This window comes from Macaca nemestrina, chromosome 10 (genome assembly GCF_043159975.1).
Source record: "Macaca nemestrina isolate mMacNem1 chromosome 10, mMacNem.hap1, whole genome shotgun sequence".
NCBI classification, from domain to species: Eukaryota; Metazoa; Chordata; class Mammalia; order Primates; family Cercopithecidae; genus Macaca; species Macaca nemestrina.
In genome coordinates, this window is record NC_092134.1 from 21,008,067 (window position 1) to 21,026,822 (window position 18,756).

General features: G+C 41.6%; 1 protein-coding gene across 7 annotated transcripts in view; it reads left to right on the forward strand.

Moving 5' to 3' along the window:
- LOC105493730 (HECT domain E3 ubiquitin protein ligase 4) overlaps nucleotides 1–18,756 on the forward strand; it is a 226,418-nt gene that overhangs the window by 142,205 nt on the left and 65,457 nt on the right. For all 7 annotated transcript variants that reach the window (XM_071071035.1, XM_071071036.1, XM_071071040.1 and 4 more), the window contains 12 exons: nucleotides 1,262–1,408; nucleotides 2,061–2,245; nucleotides 3,890–4,043; nucleotides 5,208–5,488; nucleotides 5,729–5,918; nucleotides 7,469–7,550; nucleotides 8,834–9,036; nucleotides 9,733–9,868; nucleotides 10,664–10,846; nucleotides 11,707–11,871; nucleotides 12,255–12,424; nucleotides 13,780–13,895. In XM_071071035.1, the coding sequence (XP_070927136.1) occupies nucleotides 1,262–1,408; nucleotides 2,061–2,245; nucleotides 3,890–4,043; nucleotides 5,208–5,488; nucleotides 5,729–5,918; nucleotides 7,469–7,550; nucleotides 8,834–9,036; nucleotides 9,733–9,868; nucleotides 10,664–10,846; nucleotides 11,707–11,871; nucleotides 12,255–12,424; nucleotides 13,780–13,895 (2,012 nt within the window). The remainder of the gene's footprint in view (nucleotides 1–1,261; nucleotides 1,409–2,060; nucleotides 2,246–3,889; nucleotides 4,044–5,207; nucleotides 5,489–5,728; nucleotides 5,919–7,468; nucleotides 7,551–8,833; nucleotides 9,037–9,732; nucleotides 9,869–10,663; nucleotides 10,847–11,706; nucleotides 11,872–12,254; nucleotides 12,425–13,779; nucleotides 13,896–18,756) is intronic.

Genomic DNA, 18,756 nt, shown 5'->3' on the forward strand with positions numbered 1-18,756 from the left:
AATTTAATTTCTCCATAAAACTGGCAACACTATTCCTTTTTCCCTCGATTATTGTCATTTGTCGGAAACTTGAAAAAAAATGTAGAAAATGCCAAAAAATAAAATGAAAATCACCTACAAGTACACCCTCTTAAGGTAACATCTGTTAACGCTTTAGTGTCTGTGTTCTAACCATAGATGTCTCCCGTAGTGTTCTTAGTGGTTCTGTAGCACTGCATTATATGCAGTGAAACTTTATATTATATGCTTGAAACTTTAACAAATTCCCTATTTTTGAACATTAGGTTAGTTTTGCTTGTTTGTTTTTGCTATTGTAAACAATACGATGTTGCATGTCTTTGTAGACAAATCCTGATAGTCTCAGTTCTAAACTAATATTAATTGGTATAGAATCAGCCCTATATTGTGTTTTTTTCATTGTGAAAGTTTTACTTTTTATCAACTAGGCTTTCATCATCTGCTAATAACTGAAGTGGGAACTCAAAAACAGACACTTAGCTAATCCATTTGAGCTTTAGTTGTCTCATTAATAAAACTGACTTGGCTAGGCACAGTGGCTCAGGCCTGTAATCCCAGCACTTTGGGAGCCGAGGTGGGAGGATTACTTGAGCTCAGGAGTTTGAAACCAGCCTGGGCAATACGGTGAAACATCATCTCTACTAAAAGTAAAAAAAAATTAGCTGGATGTGGTGGTGTGCATCTGTGGTCCCAGCTACTTGGGAGGCAGAGGTGGGAGGATCACCTGAGCCCAAGAGATCAAGGCTGCAGTGAGCTGTGATTGTACCGCTGCACTCCAGCCCGGGTAACAGAGCAAGACCGTGTCTCTAAAAAAATAAAAAAGAAAAAGCACTTACAGTATTCAATGCTACTTAGATTATTGTAGACATGTCTGAAATAACTGGTTTCATGATCAAATATGTTTGGAAAATGTTGAATGTCCTCTGCTTGTAGAGATGCCATTCACTTTACCCTTACTGAAGGCTCTGAAAAGTCTACAGTAGTCTGTTTTAATTTCCCTAACCCAGGATTTCCCAGACTTTTCTGGAGTGTGGACCACTGTTTTGGAGGCACTCCTAAAACTTCTGTCCAGCAGTCTTACATAGTTTGGGAAACACTGAGCTGGATGTTCTCCAAGATCCCTTCAGTTCTGGATTCATCCAGAAACTCTAGAGTTTCTCAAGAGGCCTCTCCTGCTCACATGGTCACAGCCACTGTTCTTGACGTGGTTCAGGAAGCCTGAGCTTTGGTTTCTCTTTCACAGAATTGAAGAACTCACATGTGGTGGGATGGTCGAGCAGGTCCAGGAAGCCTTTGGCGAGACCATGACCTCCGTTGTGTCTTTGTGTGCTCGTTACCCTATCGCTTGTGCAAATAGCATTGGACTCTTATGTACCATACCTTATACCAGGTAAGTACGGAAAGGCCTTTTGTTGTATGTAAGTTACACTGATGTATAGTCAATTAAGTGAAAGTATTTTTAATTTTAAAAATTGGATTTTTTGCTTTCATTATCCGGAACTAGCTATAGAAAACTTTTCTCCTGAAAGACACTTAAGGTTCCTGTGTAAATTTCTTATTATTGAGTTCCTACATGACTAAATGCAGCCATTAGGATTATATTACATTGTGAAGATACAGAGGTTCAAAGAAAAATAAAAGGTCCCTAGGAAATTACTTACATATTTGGCAGGAATATTTTGCATATGCACATTTATTTCCTCTTTTGGGTCACTTAGTTACTAATTTGAAGATGTCAAGCATTCATTGAATCCCCTTAGGACAAAATATATGATTTTTTTACATCACTGCAACATTGAGTTGATTCCATCGATTTTTGCTTTGATATTGTAGATAAATAAATCAGAATTTGAAGTTCCTTGTTAATGAAGGGAATCATCATTATAAGAAAATCATTTTGTGTTTGATTGCACATGGCAGTATCCTAAGTTGTAGGGAAGGAACTACAGCAGCATGTTTTATGCCCCTTTGAACCTCACGTAAGAGTTTCCTGAGTGTTGGTCAGTTACGTTTATCTAGTGTAATCCATGACCCTTTGTCAGGAGTGAAGAGAAGTGCCTGGTACGCAGTGGCCTTGTGCAGCTCATGGATCGACTGTGTAGCTTGAGCAGTCAGACCGAGTCCAGCTCCAGTGAGAAACAGACCAAGAAGCAGAAGGTGGCCACCATGGCCTGGGCCGCCTTCCAGGTGCTTGCCAACCGCTGTGTTGAGTGGGAAAAAGAGGAAGGTGAGATGCCGGACTCCTTTCTAGAGCTCACTGATTTCTTCTATTGGTGTGTTAGTTTATTAGGTTTTTTATGCTAAATGAGAGAGAGAAAGGCTCCGTTAAATGACATGATCAGATGGGTTAAATCAGTGGATGATTTCATGAGAGACTTTTCCTCAGTGTGGTTCTATGAAAACTTACAGCATTACGATGAGACTAAATATCCCCGTACCCTGAAGGAGTACAGTTATCCCAGGAAATTGAGAAGGTATTTTTTATTCTCTCCCTGTCAACACTGCTAACAGTTTCCAAATATATTTTTTAATTAAAAAAATTTATTAGACACAAGGTCTGTCACCCAGGCTAGGGTACAGTGGTACAATCATAGCTCACTGTAACCTCGACCTCCCTGACTCGAGTGATAAGCGATCCCCCAACCGCAGCCTCCCAAGTAGGACTACAGGTGCACACTACCATGCCCAGCTAATGTTTTTTTGTTGTTGTTGTTTGTTTTTAGAGTCAGGATCTTGCTATGTTGCCCAGGTTGGTCTCAAAGTCCTGGCCTCGAGCAGTCCTTATGCCTTGGCGTTCAAAAAAACAAATACTTTCTGAAGTGGCTTTTCAGTTGCATTTTCAAGGTGATGTTTCCAAATTTTATTTTTAGTGACCAATCCAAATAAAAAGTAAACCTGGGCTAAGTGCAGTGACACATGCCTATAGTCCCAGCCACTCAGAAGGCTGAAGTGGGAAGATTGCTTGAGCCAGGGAGGTCGAGGCTGCAGTGAGCTGTGATTGTGCCACTACACTCCCTGGGCAACAGAGCGAGACCCTGTTTCAAAAAAAAAAAGTAAATTTGAAGGATAAATTTCCCCATAAGATTCCAGGCCTGTGTATATAACTTGTTTATTTATTTATCTGTTTATTTGTTCACGATGCATTTTAATATCTTGAGAGTCTATTATATGCCAGGCAGAAGATAAATAAGGCATTATTCCTCTCTTTAAAAATATGGTCTGGCAGGGAACTAGACTAATAAGCAAATACTTACAGTGTAATCAGTGCTACAACTGAGGTGGATAGGAAGTGCAGTGGGAGTGTAGAGGTCCCAGAGACCAGCTGTGCTAGGGATCCAGCAAAGCTTCTCAGAGAAGGTGACATGGGAGTTACTCTTGAAGGATGGAGAAGACTTTCAAGCAGAACAAATAGTGTGTGTAGACTCAGGGATCTAAAAGAGCATGGAAAGTTCAGGAAACAACAAATACTTTTTCATAACTTCTATATGCTTGGGAGGTTCTGGAACTATGGTGAACATGGAAGAATCCAGAAAGGTCTTTTATTATGTTTGGCAAAGTATGAGTTAAAAAATCAAGATGTTTTCATCACCAGTGAAATAGTGATTCTTCACTATCAATCAAAGTATGTTCTTTGATTATATATGGATTAATCATATTCAATTTTCATGAATAGTAATGTCTACTCCCAACATGGGGTTATTTTTAAAATAACTATTATCCTTTTTATGTATAGATATTATCTAATGAGGAGACACTATTAGATGGTTCATGAAACATTAAGCAAGATAAATGGACAGGGCTCGCCACCCCCGCAGGCTCACCATGGCACCCTTAGGTTTTCACCAAGTTCTTTTTTTCTTTAACTGTGAAGGTGGCTCCACAGAGGCTGTGCACTCAGGTCTGGCCCGGCAGGTGTCCAGCCTTCTCACCAACCATCTTGCCCGAGCCACAGAGTGCTGTGGCAACCAGGCTGCTGGGAATGATGCGCTCCAGGATGTCCTTAGTCTTCTCAATGATCTCTCAAGGTATGCAAGGTCCAGCCTGGAGCTCTGGGAGAAGCTGGCTTTCCTCTTGAACGATTGGGGTTTCTTTTGGTGGTGGTTGTCTTTTCAAAATAGCTAAATTACTAGGCCATTTTGACACACCCTTGCCTCAAAAAAAAAAAAATGGAGGATGAAGTGGTTGAAACATAGTATTTAGTTCTAAAGTTTAAGGATTATTTAGGTGAATAGCTAAATCATAAAATAATATATTATCATTTGCTTTAATACCTTACTGACAGCAGCTGCTAACCTTTCCCATAGATGCAGTTGTATTCATTAACCAAAAATCTTACCCTCATTATAGCAAGATTAAAGAGTAATAAGTCAGGGCCTGTAATTAACTCACTTTCTCATGCTGTGTCTTTAAAAGAAGATATTCTGTGCTGGTTGTATACCCCCTGTGTGAGCCATGAGGCCCATAAAATATCCACGTATGACTGACTGCATGATATTTAGCTTTCTTGGAATGTAGCAGTTTTAGCTGTGGCAGATCCTAGAACACTGAAGGCTGTACAACACTGTGTGATAGCTTTGGTCTTGAGGCACTCATTAAGAAAGAATAAATAACATAAATTCCAAAGAGAACTATTTACAAGTTAATCTCTGTTTCCAGATCCAGTCATTCTCCCTAGCAATCATTTATTATAGAATGCTTCTCCCCTCTCCCATAACCTGGTTTACCAGGATCCAAGCCCCCATTCTATCTGTAACCTCAAGATGGTAGATAAGCTTCTGTAACTCATGGAAAATTCAGTCTTCACTCTGAAGGCTCCTGTGTATACATGTTAAATAAATTTGTGTGTCTTTTTTCCTATTTAAAAAAATGAAAGAATAGATGACAAACTGAAAAGCTCTTAGTTTGAGTTTGTAAGTCTCAGTGCTCCATGAATCACTCTGAATTTAGGATTTCAAGTAAGCATCAGAGACCAGAAAATATTCAAAAATCTTTCTTTTTAAGTATTAGTGTTGTTTGGTTTCATCAAATTTTCCAAAATTCTTAATTCTTCACAGAAGCATAGTGCCAAATTCACGTCTTCCTCATGAAATCAAATTTCATTAGTTTGTTTCATTCAGAGAACTCTTGCTTCTGAATGTCTGTAGATCAACATTTCTAGCACTGTTTACCTTTTCTTCCTTTTTTCCCAGGAGCCACATAGGTAAAGCCATCCTGAGCCAGCCAGCTTGTGTGTCCAAACTCCTCTCCCTGCTGCTTGACCAACGCCCGTCTCCAAAGCTGGTCCTTATTATTCTCCAGCTGTGCCGGGCGGCGCTGCCTCTGATGAGCGTAGAAGACTGTGGAAACGTGGAGCTCCCACCCTGGAGCTACTCTGTCCCCTCCTTAAACAGTGAGCAGGAGGATCCCAGCGACCCAGCTTCCAAGATCGCCTCCTTGCTCTTAGCAAAGCTGGCAGATTACGTGGTTCCAGGTGAGAAGCTCCTCAACAGGAGAGTAGCATGGCAGTGCAGCCTTTCTGGGCCCAGTCAGGTCCCCACTTGCATCTGTGCTTCCTGTGATGAAAGACTGAGTGACAGAGAAGGGAGTGGGGACAGAGGAATAGAGAAGGGGGAAGAGAGATTCCAAATCCCAAACCATTATTTTTCATTTTAGCAGAGCCGCCAAAACACCACTGCAGTTTTCCTGAACGAGCTTTGTTTTTTACTTAAAGGATGTCAGACAGTTCTTTCTCCAACCGCTTCTGAACCTGACACCACATTGACAAAAACCAGTCCCAAGAATTCCTTGAAAGGAGATAAAGATCCTGGAGAAGAGAGTGAGGCTGTGGATGGCAAGCTCTCGATATTTATCCACAAGCGGGAAGACCAGTCATCCCATGAAGTCCTTCAGCCGTTGCTAAGGTGACCGTAATGATTGTGATAGCTACACGTCCTCAAGCACCACCCATGTCACAGGCACTGTGCTAAGTAAGCCCTGTACATGTATCGACTGCCTCGGCCCTCTTTACACCCCTTTCAGGTAGACACTGTCACTGTGATTCCTGTGGTGACACAGAAAGAAACTGAGGCAGAACCGAAATGCAGATGTAGTCCTCTCTGACCACAAAACCCAAGCTCTGAACCACAACTTGGTGCTGTCTCTCTAAACACAGCTGAGAGCTAAAGCCATGTGGACAATGTATTATTGTCTATGGGAAGTCTCCAGTGTGACTTGGGCTTTGAGGAGGAATAATGCAGTTTGATTTTTAGTTATTGGCATCCTTCAGCTGTTGGTAAATTTAGGTAAACTCCAACTCATTGACTGTGATTTGGAGAAACAAGAGACACTTTTTTAAAACTTTAATTGGTTGAAATATGAAATGGTATGATTACTCAAGCAGGAAGTAAAAATATAATCATTGCCCAAATACTACAAACCTGCAGGGCTTTGTTAGTGGGATCCAGGGCAACAGGAAGGCTTGCCACATAGCACAAGGGAATTCAGAGCAGGTATTTATGTCTCAGATGGAAGAGGCCTCTCTTTACTTAAATGCTCTGACGATGTTGTCATCCTCATAATTGAATCTGCTGTCTGCCATTATGGCAACTGAAAATATTAATGGGACCATGGTATAAACTAAGCAGGATTATGGCAGGTCAGGGCTTGCATGAGGAAATCTCCAGGAAACTTTCCTGGACATTGCAATGCATCATAGTACAAATCTGGTGAAAAATTTTTTTTGGAGAGCCAAGTTCAGGAGGCAGGGGAAGCTGAACTGTTAGAAAGGAAGATCCAGTCATTTGCCAAGGGATCACATTTATGGTGTCGTTAAAGTTCCCTCTCCTTGGGGTTTAGATGATGTCCTCAGGCCCTGCCTTTGTTCTGGGTTCATGTCAGTTTTTCATTTTGTGCATTATTTTCATCTGGATTTCTAGATTTACTTACAACTCTAAAAACGCTGTTGTTTTGGGCCCTAAAGTGCTATAATTAAGCAGTAATAAATGATTTCCTTTTTGAAAAATTGAGTCTTACTGTGGATTTTAAAAGCTAGTGTTAGAGGGCCAGGCATGGTGGCTCATGCCTATAATCCTAGTGCTTTAGGAGTCCAAGGCAGGAGGATGGCTTGAGCCCAGGAGCTCGAGACCAGCCTGGGCAACATAGCGAGATCCCGTCTCTTCAAAATATACAAAAATTAGCCAAACATAGTGGCGTCAACCTGTGGTCCCAGCCATTTGGGAGACTAAGGTGGGAGAATCACCTGAACCTAGGGAGGTCGAGGCTGCAGTGAGCTGTGATCACGCCACTGCACTCCAGCCTGGGTGACAGAGCAATACCCTGTCTCAAAAAAGAAAAAAAAAGCTCATGTTAGTGTATAATAGGGCCTCACCATGACTGGGTGGCCCCATGACATGCAGCCCACTTTTGGCAGTGCCTGTAAGGTGTGCTCTGCTCTCTGCCTGCCTTTTTTTAGTAGTTCAGAAGGACGACCTTTCCGACTTGGTACTGGCGCCAACATGGAGAAAGTTGTGAAGATGGATCGAGACATGACCAAGGTAACCTCATGAGGTTAAACCAATTAAACCCGAAATTGTAGAGTATTTGTCATGCTTTAGATTTTCAGAACAAATTAAGAAAAGAAAAATTAGTTCAAGTTCCAACGAAGAGGCAACGTGAGAAATTGAAGTCAGTGCCTTAATTGAGGCCGTTTTAGTCAAAATCAGTTTGTCAAAATCAGAACTTTTAGTTTTGACCTAGAAATTTTTTCTTAGCTCTTTTAAGAAAGTTTAATAGTTTAAAGCTGAAAATAGTTTAATAGCCTAAAAATAGTTTGAGATAGGTGAGATAGTTGAAAATAGGTGAAAGGTTGCTAAGAAAATAACAGATAATAAGAATTACAAATACCTTATTAAAAATATAAAAATATGCCCAGGCTCACACATAATCAAAGGAAAGGAATAAAAACAATAGTAATACATCATTTTCCATCTGTCAGACAAGTAAAGTCAAGAAAAATTAATAATAGCCTTTATTGTCAAGGTGAGGGTAAATAAAGTCTCAAGTGTCCAGGGAGAAACACAGGGTGTTCTTCACAGTTTTGTTTGAAAAAACAAAATAGGCCAGGTGCTTTGGCTCACACCTGTAATCCCAGCACTTTGAGACACCAAGGCAGGTGGATCACCTGAGGTCAGGAGTTCAAGACCAGGCTGGCCAACATGGCAAAACCCTGTCTCTACTAAAAAATACAAAAATTAGCCAGGCGTGGTGGCAGGCACCTGTAATTCCAGCTACTTGGGAGGCTGAGGCAGGAGAATCGCTTGAACCCGGGAGGCGGAGGTTGCAGTGAGCCAAGATCACACCATTGCACTCTAGCCTGGGCGACAGAGCAAAACTCAGTCTCAAACAAAACAAAAACAAAAAATAGGATCCACGTACTCATAAACAGGGGATTGGTTAAGAAATTATTACAGTCATATAATGAAATGCTGTGCAACTATGAAAAACAATGAGATAGATCTCCATGTATTGATATGGAAGAGTCTCTGTGATATACTGATAACTGATAAAAGCAAAATGAAAAGCAGCCTGCATGTCGGGGCCCTCTGATAGGTATGCCAGAATTTGCACGGAAGTGATCTAGATGACTAACCATTATCTCAGCCTGAATGAGGTCTGGGATGTCTATGGAAATTTTACTCTCTACATATAATATTTTATGTTTGAATTAAAAAAAAAATGAGCGTGGATGGCTTTGGTAATTGAGGGGAAATAGACTTGAAAAATATAGTGCTGGGAAGAATGAAATGAATCTTCTCAGCGCCTTCAACCTCACCCCTAGGGTGGCTGTTGTGAAGTGATTACAGAAGAGGCTGCAGCCGCCCTGCGGAAAGCCACCAAGTGGGCACAGTCGGGCCTCATCGTCAGCATTGGGCCACCTGTAGAGTCTATCAACCCAGAGGCTGTGAGTGGACTATCCACAGGTGACAAAAAGAAAACCGCCCAAACTTCCATTTGCCGAGAGAGGAACTCGGAGCTTGCGAGGTAAACCTTCCACAGGTAGAAGCTATCCACACTCATCTCAGGTTTACTTTGTAATGGGTTTGTTTTTCGTATTTTAATTTTCTACCATCCTCTTAACTTCTTGGAAATGAGGCCTCCGTCTGCTGTAGTAGTTGCACTCAAGGTACAGCCTGGAGTACTTCAGAGAGTAATGACTATCCAGGTAGATCTGAGGTTGTCATGAAAGAATAGAGGGATGCTCCTGGCTGAGGGGACATTTATAGCCAGAGGATTCTTTTGAGTAGTATTAAAAAACTCTGGTCTTGCTACCTTTATTTCTTGCAAATGGTACATCTCCACTGCGCCAACTGAACACACACACACGCTTCTTTCTAGGAGCAGAAGCAGCAGTTAAGTGTTACCTCTGTGAAGTTGGTTCGAGGTATTTTGTGCTTGAAAGCCAGGAATAGTTGCAATGCAGTGTCTTTCCCTGATCCTCATGGCTTATAAATAAAGTTCGAGGTCCATTGTTTGAGGCAGTTCTTCAGATACCACAAGGAATATGACACAGTGATTTCTTCCTAATGAGAATGCAGCTTCTTGTTTTCTCAGTCAATGGAATCCACTTTTTCTTATGTAAATAGAAAAGGTTTCTCTCTGATGGTAACCCTGAAAGCCACTTCCCTGCTGTCTTAATCATCACTGGGCACTGACACTTTTTCCTGTTGACACTTGCAGGACTGATCCCGTGCGTCCCTTCATCAGTGGGCACGTGGCAAACAGCATGGCTGCAGAAGTGATCGCCTTGCTACATAGCTTGCTCATGGCACCCGAATCAAATGCTGCTCAAATATGGACCACAACAGCAGAGAAGGTTAGCACAGTGTTGCTACTCAACTGAGAAAGTAAGAAGTAAGCTAATTAGAGTTAGAATCATACCCAGCAGGGGACATTTTAGTCCATATTCGTCAGATATACCTGTTAACTGACTTTCCCCTGGAATTTGCCTTGCTGTAGTAGTTTCAACTCTGTTAACCTATATCTCCTGTCACTGCCAGTTCTCATTTTGCAGAAGATAGGACAGTATTCCCCGGGAAAGAGTGACAGGCCTTGTTTCTCTTCTTCTTGCTTATGTTAGATTGGTACTGACATTAGGAGATCATGCAGCACTGGTTTATTGGATTTAAGCGTACTCGCTAAGTCCAAGGAGGCCTCTGTGTGATTTACACTGCCTGAGTGCCCTATTAGTAAGTGATTCATCATTACAAACAGTATCCCAGTTGCCTGAAACTACAGATCTGTAATCAATTCCCGCTTTCCACAGCTACTCTTCAAGTGAACCCCTTATGACATGTCCTGAAGGTAATTGAGTGTTGACAAGTGGACAGTATGCTGGGATGGTTTTCCTTCAGATAAATGATTGTTTCATTTTAGAGGTTTTAGTGACATGATGTTTTATTCTCCCAGTTGTGTATTTCCAGTTTTGTCCAGTTACATAGACAAATATGGGCAAATGTCATTGGCCATACCTGATAGCTTTTTGGTCCCTCACATGTCCAGAGTTCTTTCAATACATGGGACCCAGGCCCTGTTGTAGACACTTTGTCACCCTTGGCATCAAAACAACCAAAGCTTTAACTCCTAGTGCACGGGCTGCTTTTATATTTAGGTTCTGTCTCGAGCACTGATGTACATTCCACAATTGGGGAAATACGCAGAAAGCATTCTGGAAAATGGCAGCAGCAGTGGCAGGAAACTTGCCAAACTTCAGAGAATTGCCCGCCAGGCTGTTGCTGCACTGTGTGCACTTGGAGGCTTCAAAGAGACAATCAAGATAGGATCCGAGGTTCAGGTACCAACCACCATTTTCCCCAAATCATTGCTTCTCCCATATATATAAGCATCCATTGGTTAGCTGATCATCTGTAAGACAAGTATTATCCAACCAGCTGGACAAAAAAACCTGTTTCTTCAAGTTAAATAAGGAATCTGAGAAACTCTTGAATTCAAATCCACACTGTGCCGCACATCATTCAGATATTAATGCAATACTATCTTAGGTTAACTGCAATACTTGTGTCCTGTAGTGTGATCAGTATCAGTCTTAGAATTGATGATGGAATTAGAATGGAAGGAAAAGAGTGTCTTCTTGCAAAAATTTATTTACCGTTAAACAGCAGTAACAAGTTTTTTGTTTGCTTTGAGACAGAGTCTTGTTCTATTCCCCAGGCTGGAGTGCAGTGGTGCAATCTCAGCTCGCTGCAACCTCTGCCTCCCAGGTTCAAATGATTCTCCTGCCTCAGCCTCCCAAGTAGCTGGGATTACAGGCACCCACCACCTTGCCCGGCTAGTTTTTGTATTTTTAAGAGATGGGGTTTCACCATGCTGGCCAGGCTGGTCTCGAACTCCTGACTTCAAGTGATCCGCCTGCCTCAACCTCCCGAAGTGCTGGGATTACAGGCATGAGCCACCGCACCTGGCCTAGCAGTAATGAGTTTCTGTTTGAGAGGACAGCACATTGTGATCACCTTGCAGTTAGGTTTTAGGGCCTATAATAAGTCATGTCTAGGGATTGGTATCTGCTACGCTGGTAGTATAAACTACTGTAACGCCAACAATGGCAACTCTAAATTTACTTTTTCCTCTTGTGTCATAACACAGCTGCCCACACATCAGAGCTGGTTGGTAGTGCTAATCTATCTCTGTCTCCAGGTTTTAGGTAGAGGAATCTCAGGAAGCATTGGAGTAGTGGCTTCTATCAATGAACAGGAAGGTATAGCTACAGTCAGATTCCCACCCATAGACTGTAGAAAGACTTCGCAAGCATCAGACACATTGACTATTCCATTGTCTAGACTTTGTGTTCCAAGATCAGAGGTAAGGTGATTTTTAAATGCTTCGTAAAATATCTGCCAATGGTAACTGTACTGTAATGAGTCTATGCACATGCTCAGTGCAGAAGCACAAATGCTTGGTTGTCTTAAATTGTACTTGCGATGTATGTTTATATATTGGTTATAGTTATTTAATAGTAATGCTTATGTGAAAATTTTCATCTAGATGACCAAATTCATTTCTTTGTTCGTTAGGGCTATTCTACAGTGTATTTTTAATTGTTTTGATGTGTTTTGCAGTTTTCTGTATGGTGATTTTATTTTTTTAACTGAAAATTTAAGAACTCCAGATAATAATAACACCCTCATTTCTTATAAACTAACTACTTGAATTTAACTTTTTGCCATGCCCCCCACCGCCATCAGGCATTGCCTCTTCATAAACTGTCCATTACTGAGAAGGTAGTACAGGCAGTCCAGTCCATGTTGCTTCCTCAGGAGGGAAGTCTCTCTATTCACACCTCACTTCCTGCAACAGGAGATGGGTCAGCTCCTGTGATGGCAGTCGTTCGGCTCCTTGCTGAAATAAGGACAAGGTGAGTACCCTTCCCATGTTGCTTGATGTGCTGACGTGGTGCAAGCTGACAGAAGAAGGGATCCTTGGTGGGCCCCACCACTCCCAACTTAATGAGTCCACAGCTTGAAGCTCACACTAAACTGAGCAACAGTAACCATTCTTTTACAGTTTTTTCCACAGTTCGTTGCATTCCTTAATTTCTGCAATTTTTGTTGCATTCCCCCATGTCTACACTTCAAAATAAAGTTTAGCTGTTCACCTAAGAAAATAAACATACAAATGAAATGTGATGTATGAAACACATATATAAGGCCCCACTGATTTGCTTTGTTAAATAGAACTTTGTTCCAACACAGGAATAACTCTACTACCTTGAGGCAGGAGAATCGCTTGAACCCAGGAGGTGGAGGTTGCAGTGAGCTGAGAGTGCGCCACTGCACTCCAGACTGGGCAACAAGAGCAAAACTGCATCTCAAATAAATAATTAAATAAATAAAATGATTCAGGCCACATTGATACATATCTGGCCTATCACTTTCCAAACTGAAGATGGGAAACCTAGGATATGCACACAGGGGTTGGTGTTGGTCTTTTCCTGCAAATACATTTATTTAGCATTAAATAGCAATAACAAGTGTCTCTTTTTGACAGTGGAACTTCTTTTTTTTTTTTTTTTTCGACACAGAGTCTCGCTGTGTCACCCAGGTTGGAGTGCAGTGGCATGATCTCGGCTCACTGCAACCTCTGCCTCCCTGGTTCAAGCGATTCTCCTGCCTCAGCCTCCTGAGTAGCTGGAATTACAGGCGGGTGCCACCACCCCTGGCTAATTTTTATATTTTTAGTAGGGATGGGGTTTCGCCATGTTGACCAGGCTGGTCTCAAACTCCTGACCTCTGGTGATCCACCTGCGTTGGCCTCCCAAATTGCTGGGATTACAGGCGTGAGCCACTGTGCCTGGCCAACAATGGAAGTTCTTAGAAACTTCTAGTATGTATTTTGCATCAGGTGAGAGCGATCACCATACAGATTTTCCCAGTTTTTGAATCCCTCTTGCTTCCCTAGGGCACAGTTAGGAAAAGCTTTTAAGAGACAGTGCTGATTTCTCACCCAGCACTTTGTGTCTCCATTTAGTGGCGATGGCAACCATTTTTCTCTTTTCCAATTCTTCATGCAGTGTCAGCAGTTACTGTGTGGCAAAAGAGAAGTTATTTATATATTTCCAAGACAGTCCAGCTCAGAAAAAAAGCAAGAAGAGTGGGGAGTTTGAACCTTGTAAACTGGGGGACAAAATTGATTGAAATGTTTTTCACAGTTGACTTTTTTAGACAATGAACACTGATGACTTTGAAATATTGTAAATCTTTTAACATTAAGAGCATGCCTGGTCATGGCCCAGCTTTTAGAAGACAGCTTATTTTGTGAAGAATTCATACAACAATGTCCAGCAGCTGTTGAAGTTCTTAACCTGGTAGCCCAGGAATGCAGTGCTGGTAAGTACCTGAACTTTCTTTACCACCCTGTTTTATTGAATTTTCTCAGCACTTTTGCAATTTGATAATGGCATGTTAAGTGTTTTCATACACACACGTCAAAACAGCTGAGCTGTAAGGACAACACCTGTCACAACTCACATGCATCACAGACCTAGAAATGTAAATAAAATGCTTTAATCTATACCAGTTAGGAAATCAGCATTTTTCAGTTTAGCTTTAAGACCATCTCAGAGTGTTTTCTTTTCTTCATTCCTATTGATTTGTTGCCTTTATTTACCTATTAGAACTATAATATTTAGGAGCTGTCCTTAGGCCTGGCGTGTACATTTTGACTGTTGTCATTGGCTACACTTGAATTCCCAGTCAAGAGTTTGCACTAACATCTATCCTGGCATGTGGGTGTGTGTCTGTGTGTGTATGGAAAAGTCTAAACAAATAGCAAAATTGAGAGACTAGTATAATGAACCTTTAGGATTCCATTATCCAGTTTCAACAGTTGTCAACTCATAACTGATCCTATTTTATCTGTGCTGCAACCCCTGGAATTATTTTTAATCCTAGATATTATTTTATTCATAAATATTTTAGCATATGTCTCTGAAAAATAAAGAATCTTAAATAACTACCACACCATTATCACCTACCTACATTATTAACAGTAATTTTAAAATATTATTAAGTATCTAAGCTGGGCATGGCAGCACGTGCCTGTAATCCCAGCTACTTGGGAAGCTGAGGCAGGAGGATTGCTTGAGCCCAGGAGTTTGAGTGCAGCCTGGGCAACATCGTGAGACCCTGTCTCTAAAAATATGTGTATATACATATCTAGTCAGTGTTTAACTTCCTAATTTTCCCATAACGATCATTCTTGTTTTTACATTTATTTATTTGAATGGGGATCCGAATAAAGTTTACAAATTGTTACTTTGTTGCTGTGTCTTTTTAATCTATCTTAAAATATAGATTCCTCTTAGTCTTTGCTTTTTTTGTTTTGTTTTGTTTTTTTCTGCCTTACAATTTGTTTGTGGAAGGTTTCCTAGTCTGAATTTTGATGACTGTATCCCTGTGGTATCATTTACTATGTTCATTTACCCTTCTGTTTCCTGTAAATTGGTAGTTGGCCTGGTTAAATGAAAATTTACCCTTTGTCCCCAAGGATATAACTGGACCCTAAGTGAAATTGTTCACAATTCAATTAGCATTCCTTCAATGCACTAATGCTAACATTTTCACAAACTTCATGTTAGAAATGGACAGCTTTAAACTCCATTAGTGTTTGTAGGTTCATCCTCTTTTTTTTTTTTTGGTCATTTAAAAAATCTGTATTACTTTTTCTCATGCCATTTATTTTGTCAGTAACTCTCTAATATCTTTTCTGTTTGTAATTTTTGTTACTCTTTCACATTGTGGTCATTTCTGTTGTTTTCTTTTTATTTTTAAATTTGTCTATATCTGTTTTACTTCTCACATCTCTTTCTTTTGATAAGGGTAGTGCCTTGGATTCAGCAGAAGCTCCAGCTGGGAGATCCAGGAACCATTAATAAACCTCAGAGAGATCCTAAGAATAGAGAACAAGAACAGAAGCAAGGGGTGTGCTAGGCTTCAAGGGTGAAATTACTTGTGACTTCGTTTTGTACTCTTAGTAGGTCCTTAGTTCACTGCCTCTGACTTTTTTTATATTGTTGGCTTAGATTGCATTCAAAGACATATTTTGACTGATTATAGCAGCATATAACATGCTGAATTAATCATTTGATTTTCTATGGTACTGTTTCTGGGTATCCTCTTTTATATATTTTATAGAATAAAGAGGTCTTAATTGTGAAATTTACATTGATACTGAATGCACAGGGTAGGATTTGTAATAATTTAGAGCAGTGGTCTCACGTGGTTTTGATCATAGTCCACCTAACCTGTTTTTCCTAGCGGAAAACCACTTTGCGGTAACAAAGAGTTGCAAAGAAATGTGTGGGAAGTGCTTGTTAATTACTACAAAAAAGACTATGAGCTTATGCACATTGATTTGTATTCTAAATAGTATCCTATGTAAAGTTGAAGAAGCCTTGGGCCGGGCGCGGTGGTTCACGCCTGTAATCCCAGCACTTTGGGAGGCCGAGGCGGGTGGATCACGAGGTCAGGAGATCGAGACCATCCTGGCTAACACGGTGAAACCCCATCTCCACTAAAAATACAAAAAATTAGCCGGGCGTGGTGGTGGGCGCCTGTAGTCCCAGCTACTCGGGAGACTGAGGCAGGAGAATGGCATGAACCTGGGAGGCGGAGCTTGCAGTGAGCCGAGATCCCGCCACTGCACTCCAGCCTGGGTGACAGAGCAAGATTCCATCTCAAAAAAAAAAAAGAATCCTTAATAACTCACTTATTAGGTTACCAGGAATGGTTCTGACATTTAAAGTAAATAGCAAAGTTTACTGACTCCAGTATCAGTGATAAAAACCAGAGGGAAAAGCCTACATTCTGGGTTACTTTGCAGAACAGTGGTAGATTCTTAGGCCTACAAGGGAAGCATAGACTACGCTCAGGAGAAAAACTGTTTAATAAACAAGATTCAAGGTGAGGGGTAGGTAGAGGAGAGAGAGTTACTTGATTTCATTTTTTAAAGTATTAAAATTTTTATTTTATATATGAAAATGTCATGAAATTTATCAGCGATAATGTATTGATACTCAAATTTTTAAAATTTTTATATTTTAAAATATTTTAATCAACTTCCATTATTTTTCCTCTTCTGGGATGAATTAAGTGGCAAACTTGGCCATTCTAATATTTACTCACTGATAGCTAAATTTTATAGCATCTCTATCTAAAGAAGACAGTACCAGATTCCATTTGGTCTAGGGAGATAGCACTACAAAACTTTTTTCCTTGAAAAAATATTCCTGAAGGACGGGTGTGGTGGCTCACGCCTATAATCCCAGCACTTTAGGAGGCCGAGGCGGGCAATTCGAGAATAGCCTGGCCAACATGGTGAAGCCCTGTCTCTACTAAGAATACACAAATTAGCCAGGCGTGGTGGGGTGTTCCTGTAATCCCAGCTACTCGGGAGGCTGAGGCACCAGAATCGCTTGAACCCGGGAGTTGGAGATTGCCATGAGCCGAGATCGTGCCACTGCACTCCAGCCTGGGCGACAGAGGAAGACTCTGTCTAAAAGAAAGAAAGAGAGAGAGAGAGAGAGAGAGAGAGAAAGAAAGAAAGAAAAATATATTCCTGATACATTAACTAGATCCCTTGGTTGAAATCACAGAGGAAGCCGATTTTTGAGCCTGAAGAAAAGGCACATAGAAACCAAAAAAGTTCTCAACATTATTTTACCCCCTTGCAGAAGCTAGAATCTCCCAGTTTCAGCTGTTTCCTCTTCTCCCAGCTTCCTAATGTACTTATTCCCTGAGCCAGATATTCTCCAACTTTGGAAGTTCCTCGGAACTCCCAGGAAGCATGATTACAAAGTCAGAATTTTAAGTAGAGGGTGGTCCCAGATGGCAGGCTACAGGGACCATCAGACCTCACTGGAAGAAACAGGGCTCCAAGTTTTGCCCTGACCCTCCTTTACCTACCCTTCTCCTGAGCTTTCCTGGATTCTACACTGAGCAATCCCTCTGCTGAGATCCAGGCTTAGCAGCTACTTCTTTAAAAATATCCCCCTCCCCAGCCTCATGAATGCACCAAATTGATAACCAAAGTCATTCCTTACTCTGGAATCAGCTCTCCTTCCCGATTTCCCTGCTTTACTTAATATTCAGACTAATTTTGTTTTTGTTTTTGTTTTTGTTTTTTGAGACAGGGTTTTGCTTTGTCGCCCGGGCTGGAGTGCAGTGTTGCAATCAAGGCTCACTGCAGCCACAACCTGGGCTCAGGCAATCCTCTTGCTTCAACCTCCTAAGTAGCTGGGACCACAGGTACACACCACCATGCCCGGCTAATTTTTTTGTTTTGTTTTTTAAAGGCAGTCTCACTCTGTTGCCCAGGTTGGAGTACAGTGGCACGATCTTAGCTCACTACAACCTCTGTCTCCCAGGTTCAGGTGATTCTCCTGCCTCAGCCTACTGAGTAGCTGGGATTACAGGTACCCGCCACCACACCTGGATAATTTTTGTATTTTTAGTAGAGATGGGGTTTTACCATGTTGGACAGACTGTTCCCAAACTCCTGACCTCAAGCGATCTGCCCAGACCTCAAGTGATCTGTCCAGACCTCAAGTGATCAGCCTGCCAAAGTGCTGGGATTACAGGTGCAAGCCACTGCACCCAGCGTAATTTTTTTAATTATTAGAAAAATGAGGGCCAGGCGCTGTGGCTCACACCTGTAATTTCAGCACTTTGGGAGGCCGAGGTGGGTGGATTACCTGAGGTCATGGGTTCCAGACCAGCCTGTACAACGTGGTGAAACCCCGTCTCTACTAAAAATACAAAAATTAGGCCGGGCGCGGGAGCTCAAACTTGTAATCCCAGCACTTTGGGAGGCCAAGGTGGTGGATCACAAGGTCAGGAGTTCGAGACCGCCTGGCCAAGATGGTGAAACCCCATCTCTACTGAAAATACAGAAATTAGCCAGGTGTGGTGGTGCACGCCTATAGTCCCAGCTACTCAGGAGGCTGAGGCAGAAGAATCACTTGAACCCGGGAGGCAGAGGTTGCAGTGAGCCGAGATCACACCACTGCACTCCAGCCTGGGTGACACAGTGAGACTACGTCTCAAAAATAAAGAAAAAAAAAAATTAGCCGGGCATGGGGGTGAGTGCCTGTAATCCCAGCTACTCAGGAGGCTGAGGCAGAAGAATCGCTTGAACCCAGGAGGCAGAGGTTGTAGTGAGCTGAGATCATGCCATTGCACTCCAGCCTGG